General features: G+C 41.1%; 1 protein-coding gene across 1 annotated transcript; it reads right to left on the bottom strand.

Annotated features, from left to right (window-relative positions):
• Nucleotides 1–6385: 6385 nt before the first annotated feature.
• smim24 (small integral membrane protein 24) lies at nt 6386–8677 on the bottom strand. Its single transcript, XM_049587819.1, has 3 exons — nt 8530–8677; nt 7473–7614; nt 6386–6861 (listed from the first exon to the last, which is right to left on the bottom strand). Exons 1-3 carry the CDS (start codon nt 8591–8593, stop codon nt 6783–6785), a joined length of 285 nt encoding a protein of 94 aa, XP_049443776.1. The 5' UTR covers nt 8594–8677; the 3' UTR covers nt 6386–6782.
• Between the last annotated feature and the right edge of the window lie 221 nt (nt 8678–8898).

Below are 8898 nucleotides of genomic sequence, written 5' to 3'. Positions count from 1 at the left end.
AGTGCGTCACTATTCTTGTTAGGGTCTGTAAACATAAATCTGATCAAAACTATTCCAGTACAATCAGTTTTAGCAGATAACCAGAGAAAAGAGTAAGATCCCCAAATAAGTCAAGAGTCAGAAGTCAAACTCACCATCCACCATGTCTTGGCAGTGACATCATAGCACAGTTGCCACTTCACCGAGCTGTCTGCCTCTCCGCAGCCTCCTGGTGTGGCTGACATCGCCATGACAACAGACTGGAGCCGTCAAAGTGTCAAAAAGAAGATGGCTTTTGGAGGAAAAAAAACAGGATTTGTGGTAAATCCAAGAGATACCAGTACGGTGTTGTGATTTTCCTGTTTTTTTACTCCTTCTCTTGGTATTTCTGTGCCTTTCTCAAGTTTGTTGGACAGAATCAGTCTCTGTCCTGTGTGAGTTCAGTCCCAGTCCCTGTAGATCCCAAACCCGGTAGATCGCAGTCCCTGTAGATCCCAGTTGTAGTTTGGCTCTGATTCCTTATACAAAGCAAATGCTCTTTAGGGGTGCATTTTCCCTCCAGCCTCAAAAAATGAAGGTCTCTCATGTCATACTTCCAGTCAAATAAAATGAATTTACATAGACTGTTATGTGAGTGAACATTTTAAGATGCGTCTGTGCTCCTGGTTGGACACATTAATCCAGTCTTACAAACTCCAACAACAAGTTATTCACTCAGAGTAGTTTTAACCACAAAGGCTACACAACCTAAAACATACCTTTGAACTACAGAGCCATCTGTTGCCTGATCCGGCTCCGTTTCTCCTCTCAGTCCTGCTGGACTCCCACTGAGTCAAAACACTTCCAGGTAGAGACTTTTATACAAGTCCCAGTCCACCATGTGGCCCACTTCTAGCAGTTCTGCCTTTGTGCACCTAAGCTGTGGTCCACCTGTCTCCCACAGCCTCCAGTAAATCCTCTTTACACAACAGTTGCAATCAAAGCTTCATGCCGCAGCTAAAATAAAAGTCACCTGAATTGTTTCAGTTCAAGCAAAACTCCACAAGACATACTGCTTCTGTTAATTAGGGCTCCTCTGATCATCCCCGCTCTGCGCTTGAGTCTTGAGTCCTGAGTCCTGATTAGATCCCAATGTCCCAGCACCTGTCCAAAAGTGTCTTTACACAGGGACTCCCAGTTTAAAAAGTCCAATCAAGCTCCAGTCCCTCTATCTTATTCAAAGTGGACAAAAGCACCAACCACCAACCAACCAAACCAAACCAGACAGCCACCCCCTCGCTTGATTCCACTGAGTGGGCCGTCACTCCAAAGAGGCGGATTAGGAAGTAGTAGACACACACAGGGGCACACACACACACACACACACACACACACACACGCACATATACATCAAATGTTTCTCATGGGGACTCCTGTGGCTGGTAAAATAAGAGTTTGATCATATATGGTTAAAACACAAATAAGGTCAAACCTGTTTTTATCATGACATGGTCTGTCTGTCTGTCTGTGACTCAGTGCCCGTTTTAAAATAATGACAATGACCTTTCTCAGTTTGTCCCTCACTTGCGCTCTTTCCCTCCTTCCATCTTCCTCACACCCTCTGAACCAAAAGGGTTCCACAGGGGACCTTGCGTACTTCTGTGACTTTGGACCATTGAAGAACCCTTTATGGTGCTGTTGTGAACCCTTAAAGAAAGCATGAGGTGCTCTGAATAAGCAGAGCTTTTTCCAGTAATACACAGTCAGGAACACACTCAAATTTAGATTTCCCTTTTTATCAGTCTACTACTCTATGCACTACCACTACTCGCAATCCGAGATCGTCACCTGCTTCGAATTTTAACACTCCATTGAACAAGTGTTATCAGTGGTTATGAGCCTGATAGATATTATCAACCATTGTTTATTCAGGGAAAATTGACTGAGCGTTAAGCTCCTTTACAGCATCACCACATTCTTTATGATGCCCTACAAGTAGGTTCAGAAGGCTGTTATCAGCCCATAAAATGCTTGTGTATATTGTTAGTCAGTGACATCTAGTGGCTGTAATAATTATGATGGAAACAAAGGAGAAACTCAGATGACATAGTATAAAGAGTGAATACAGAGTATAAAGAGTGATCAATTCAGGATGGTGGATGGGTTAAACAAACCAAGGACTTTTACCCAGGAGACTGCTGTTGGTGTCCCGTGTGAAACTAAAAGTCAACATTGACACATTATAATTCACGTCACGTCACGTCACGTCACATCACGTCACATCACGTCACATCATGTTATGTCAGGTCACGCAACAAACATACCTTTTTAAAATGCAAACGATAGTCTTTTTTTTTTTAAACCTAGCCACACAGTTCTGGCGCCTAAACTTAGCCAAACTGAACGTGAAACCTAATGAATCTGATAACAGCCTTCTGAACCCACTAGAAGGTGTAGCGTGACCCTTCCAGTCCACATCTATGAGGCTGATAGCCACTGATAACGCCCATTCAATTAAGTGATAACATTCAAAGTTTGACAAAAAAAGCTTAAAGGAATACTTCAAGTTTTTTGGGAATTATGCTTCTTTTTAAGAGCGAGCTAAAAAAAATAGATATGAATCAGTGTGTGTAAAAATGGACCTGCATTTGTACAGGGCCTTCCTAGTCATCCGACCACTCAAAGCGCTTTTTACACTATGAGTCACATTTACCCATTCACACACACATTCATACACTGGTGGCTGAGGCTACTACACAAGGTGCCACCTGCTACTCACTTTTTAACACACTGACACCGATGAAAGCATCATCGGGAGCAATTTGGGGGTCAGTATCTTGCTCAAGGTTACTTTGAAATGCAGACTGATTAACATGTTGCATCTTTTTGTGTACACACACAATCAGAAATGTAAAAATGACAGTTTTGTTTAAGGCAAAGTGATGTGCTGAAACTGTTTCTTAATAATCAGCAGTTTCCATCCGCCAGTTCTCTGCTACAACCTCATGCCTCAGATTCTGGGAAGTCACTCCTGCCGGTCTTTACACTTTTTTACACTAATTATTCCTTAAAAGGACAGTTAACTCCAGGACCAAAAATACATATTTTCCCTCTTGCCCGTGGTGCTATTTATCAGTCTAGATTGTTTTGGTCTGAGTTGCCGGGTGTTGGAGATATCAGCCGTAGAGATGTCTGTCTTCTCTAGAAAATAATTAAACTAAATGGCATTTGGTCATCAATCTAGATAGATAAATATCACTACAGTTAAGAGAAAAAAAAAATATTTTTTAGGGTCTCTTTAATCGAACCACAATGACCCATTCTCCCTGAACTTAACGATAGTTAATTTAACCCAAACCTAACCTTAACCTTTCACTAACCTTAACCAAGTACAAAACCAAATGTCTAAATCTAACTTTAACCAATAGTGGCAGATCAGACAATGCTCATATTTTTTGTTACAGTGACTGAATGATGCTGGTAAATTATGTTGTCCTATCAGTAGATCCAAAAACTCTTATGTAATTTGATTATTCCAGCAGGAATGTAACAGTTCCTTGTAAACTAACCCAGCACATTGCCTTTACCCTCAGCAGAGAACCCTTGTGTGGAGGACCACTGGTTTTTCAGGGTGTGGTAACAGTGTGGTCAGGTTAGTGTCTATGTCAGCCCACAGAGCTAGAGCCTTACAGCTGACGGCTTGAGGTCTCTGGATCAGACCAACCACAGCCCACTGTGGAGAAGGTCAGGACTCCTCCACCAAATGTCACACTGCTGTTTTAGGCTCGCCTTTAACTGGCATCATTATTTATGGTAGCATTGCTCTTCATTGTTCTTTTTTGGTGGATTTTTAGATTCCATTTCTGCTGCAGGACTGAAACTTTGGCGTAAGGGTGTAGTGATGTGAAACAGCCCACCTCCCACCACACACATGCACATAAACTAAAACATAATCTTATAATTAGTAGTCCAATCAATCAACTCCCGGCTCCCACCCCCCCAGTTAATTAGCAATTAACCTCCCTCAGAGGTGTAAACATCCAGCCAATCAGGCCTAAACACAGCAGCTCTAAGCCAATCACAGTGTTGGTCCAGAAGAACAACAGGACATAAAGAGAGAAAATTACAGGACAGAATACACACACTCACACACATACACACACACACACACACACACACACACACACACACACACACACTCTCCATTACCCAAACCCCTGAACAGACCTCACACTTACTGAATGACAGAGCAGAACAGCCCTCTCTCCTCTCTGCGGCTTCAGAATCTGCTGTGCTTTTTCTGTCAACGTTCAACCTTTACCCAGCACTGCTACTGCTACACTCCTAGCCATCATACATACGTGCTGCATAAAAATAGTCTTTTCAGAGTTTAATTGGAACAGATGCATTTAGTCAGCAAACTCGACATCATGAAGCTGTACTTTTATGATGTATGTTTAACGCAATGTTGATTATCATATAATGAGAATCAGCTTTATAAGCAAAATGTGTGTATACATACATGGAATTTGACTCTTGTTTTACATAGAAATAGAAATGCAGGTAAAAACAAGGACTGCAATGCAAAACTATGTAAACATAAACATTAAGTGGCCAAATCTGGCCCACCATAGGGTGCTGGGTGGCCCACCAACCATTTTGTAATTCACAATGAGAATAAACAGATTTACACTGGGAAATTATTTTGTGCTTTGAATGTAAATAAGGTGTCAGAGTGCTTAAACAAATAAAGTTTGTTCCTTAAAAAAAAAAGTGCCGGGTGACGACCCCCCCAACAGAGGTCTGGGCTAAAGCCCAAATGTCTTCAAATCTGCCACTGTACACCTGACCTGTGTGGGGCTGCTGCGACTGGATTTGCCTTCTGACAAATATGAGTGAAGACAACAAATCTTGAAAGGTTGAAAACAGGCAATTCATTTACTCTATATATACTGATAAATATTTTTAATGTTTATTTAATAGCTGCTCTCCTGTCATTTTTCAAAAGTGGCCCCCGGGCAAAGCAACTTGAGTATCCCTGTTACAGACTGTGCTCATTGAGCTGATCCTTGCTTAATTCAAAGGCATCCTTAGGTCCTTGCTTTGGAGAATTTGGTATTTGATTTATAAATGGTATTTTGTCAGAATCAAAAGATGTTTTAAATATGTTGCACAGAATATCAAATACTTTTATTTTAGTATCTAATTTGGTATGTTTTCAATTACATATTGTACAGGAAGTTCACTGGTTTCCAGCCTCTGATCTCAGTTAAGCATAAAGCACATGGCATCTTTGACAAACTGGCAGAAGAACAGTGGATCTGTTCAAATAAACACAAGAAATTGGCCAAGGTAGCAGGTAATCAAACATATAATTAAACAATTAAACAACAACTATTCAAACATAGTGGCCTCTCAAGAAAAACAAGCACATGTTTCTGTCACCACATTCTTTATGATGCCCTTAAATTCATTGATGGGTGTAAGTGTTTCTAATCTTAGATCTTTTTGAAGATTGCTCCATGTCCAAGGTGCATGGTAGGAAAATGCAGTTTTCCCCAGATCTGTTAAAATCCGGGGTACATTTAAATGCAACCACCTGGAGGAGCGTAGCTGGTGACTACCACAGCTGACACACAGAAGGGTGCAGAGGTAGGCTGGAGGTTTGCCCAGTATTGCTTTATAGATAAAAATATATCAATGCTGTTGTCTGTGAATGGTAAGTGACATCCAACCCACCAAATAATAAAGAATGCAGTGATGAGTAAGGGACTTTGCATTTGTAATAAAATGTAGAGATGCGTGGTACACTGAATCAAGGCTACGTAAAATGGAGGAGGTTGCATGCATATACAATATGATCCTGATGATTGGCAGGATCTGGGGTGAAAGGAGAATCTGGTAGACAGATAGAGAATGACCTTTTTTATAGATGGGAATGAGGCTGAAAGGTGGGAAAGAGAGGCAGAATGTGACATGAATAGTTGCAGCCGAGGCGGACATTGTGATAACAGTAGTTCTGTATAATATCATGGGAGGGGAACGGAGTATTACAGCGCATTTAATGGAGCAGCAATAATCTAAGTGAATGAACAGATGAGAGACGAATGAAAGGACCAGACAAATGTGTGGAGCTCAGCTAGAGGGATCAACAACATTTTTACAACAGATATTCCCTCATTTGGTGTTCTGATGGTGGTGAGAGAGTGCTGTCTCACAGGATCCACCACAGGTGTTAAGTTGGGTTGAGATCTTGTAACCATGAAGGCCACATAATACAAGTCACATCATATTCAACCTCATCAAACCATTCAGGGAGCTTGGAGCTTTCATTTATGTTTTTTCCTGAAATGTTCTGTTTATGAACTTCCAATCTTTTCACAGGTTTCTGGTTTCAAATAAATTTATGTGAGATAAAAACACAAGCTTATATTGGAGGTGGTTTTATTAGAGTTTTGGTAGTGGGTCACAACACATGACTGAACTAAGGAAACATAATAGATGTTACAAACAGTTCGACAACTGGAGCAGCAGTGATGTGAGTCATTTTATCTTCTGTGTTATGAGCCCCTCTGGTGGTGACAGGGAACTAGAGTAGTTAATGTGGCGCTGATACATTCAAGGCTCCATGTATTTTATAAAAAGCAAATAACATTTTTTTCTGGCTTTAAAAGAAAAAAAGCGCAACAGAGACATTAATAAAGGCTCTCATTAAACTCAACATGACAAAAATGAATATAAAGCTGCCATGTTGTTCAGTGAAAAGAGCATCTGTTGAACAGGTGACGTGGATGTGATGGCAGTGGCTCTCTCTAGTGCGGCTTCTACAGATTGGTTTGTTTAATATCACCTTCCTCCATCTCTACAGCCTTGTTGTCATAACCACAACTCTCTTCATCGTCCCTGCAACACAAGACAACAACAACAACAAGCACACAGGTTATTTTATAACTTTCACATATTTTACTTGCAGTTATCTGACAGTTCAGTTAAAGTGAGTCATAAGCACGAATCCTGATGCAAGACCAGAGTGGAGGTGGTAAAAGTCGACATTTCTTTATATGTGGGCACCACCATGACTTACTAAACAACACAAGAGAGGCTTTGTTGGATCCATCAGCTATTCATACTGTGCTTCATTTAGACTGTCTTCAGTCAACAAACAGCTGTTAGCCTGAGCTGGCTCTGACAATCATTTAGAGTTCCCTGTATCTGCTGCACATGTGACATTCAAGGCCACAAAGGGAAACTCAGTTCACATAATGTTAATGTTTCTCAGCATTAATTCCTTGGACCAAGAGAGTAGTGAACCAGATGTTGTACAGTGTTCTACACATCTGTCACATCTTCTGTATGTTTTTAAAAGTGGGAATCACAAGTCCATACAGTCATCGAAAAGCAAAACATATTTTCTTTTTTCCTACACAATTTACTCAACAGTGAGGTGCTGTGTGAAATGTGGAAAGTGTGTGTGTGTGTGTGTGTGTGTGTGTGTGTGTGTGTGTGTAGCTGACCTGTCCTTCCTGAGTAATCTGCGAACGATCAGGATGGTGAAGACAATGAAGAGGAAACCGACCACAGCTGTCAGACCCACCAACCAGGGCTGAAGAGTCACTGTCTGCGATCCTGCTGCCACTCGCAAGCCAGTCCGTGCACCTGAACACACACACGCACACACACACACACACACCCTATTAATTAAGCATACGTGGTATATGTGTGTGCAGCACTTTAAACAGATCACTGTATAATAAAATGGGAGCTGATAGTGCACCGGTTATATCACAGCAGATAATAAATGCACTGCCATATTTGAGATGAGTGCATTTCTTTTTGTCTTTGAGCCATGTTGAATCTCAGTCTTTAGAATGAGCTGAGGTTTTGAGCGAAGGTTCAAGAGAACATTCTCACAACTTTCATACCAACAGTGGCTCTAATACACTGGCAGGTTGAAGAAACAGTGTGTAAGATTTAGGAAGATTTAGTGGCATCTAGTAATGAGGACTGCAGACTGCATCCAGCTGACGCTTCTCCCAGTTAAAATTCAATCAGTGTTTGTTGTTCAGGAGGTTTTTACTGGGAGCTTAATCATCTGCAGAGGTCTCTCCTTCTATAAAACAAGCGGAGCAGGTGATTAAAACCAGTAAAAACACTGAGTTAAGCAGTTTCATGTTACAAAAGTCAGTGTTTTTCAGAGACTGTCATCACAGAGGGGCTTTTAACCGTGACATGAATGGCCCTTGTTTGTCCATTCTGGGCTATTCTAGACACATCTCCATAGATGAGGACCCGCTCCCTATGTAAATATAAACTGCTCATTCTAAGGTAACAAAAACACAATGGTTCTTATTTTCAGGTGATTATACACTTAACAAAACCTACTTGTCATATTATGTTCCATTTCTTGCAACATATCTCCCTAAATCCTACACACTGAACCTTTAACAACAAAGAGAAACACACACAGATTCAGCTGCCAATGGGGCACACACGAACACATACAGATAAAAATATAACTCCATATTTATAGATTCATATATGGAGAGATGGAACAGGATAGAAAAGTTGTACCTTTGTTAGCTGAGCAGCTGGAGGCAGACAGCAGCACACACAACACAAGGAAAGACAAATACATCCTGAATAAACCAGAACGAGTCGAGTCAACACACCAGGACTGGACCTTCAGCTGCACTGGACCACTGAGAGAAACACACACACCTCACTCTAATTGTGGTCAAAGTTCACAGTCCAGAGGGAGGTTGTCACAATATGAAATATGGCAGTGTGTGTGTTATCTGCTGTGTTACTCATCAGCCAGTTCCTGTATATTACATGCTACATAACATGTAGAAGAACACAAGAAGAGTTCACAAGCTCTGGTGGTCTGATATCTGTTAGAACCTAGAGTGATTCAATTTCCGTCAATAACTTGTTCAAACA

This window comes from Epinephelus fuscoguttatus, linkage group LG10 (assembly GCF_011397635.1).
Source record: "Epinephelus fuscoguttatus linkage group LG10, E.fuscoguttatus.final_Chr_v1".
Classification (NCBI taxonomy): domain Eukaryota; kingdom Metazoa; phylum Chordata; class Actinopteri; order Perciformes; family Serranidae; genus Epinephelus; species Epinephelus fuscoguttatus.
Note: the sequence above shows the minus strand (reverse complement) of the source record. Positions and strands in the feature narration are given on the sequence as shown.

What these genes read in the sequence shown, in the direction of transcription:
- smim24 (XM_049587819.1), bottom strand. Translation starts at nt 8,593, where the DNA reads ATGTATTTGTCTTTCCTTGTGTTGTGTGTGCTGCTGTCTGCCTCCAGC. An exon ending in CAGCTGCTCAGCTAACAAAG is followed by an intron (nt 7,615 to 8,529) that starts GTACAACTTTTC and finishes GTGTGTGTTCAG; the next exon opens with GTGCACGGACTGGCTTGCGA. An exon ending in AGATTACTCAGGAAGGACAG is followed by an intron (nt 6,862 to 7,472) that starts GTCAGCTACACA and finishes CTTGTGTTGCAG; the next exon opens with GGACGATGAAGAGAGTTGTG.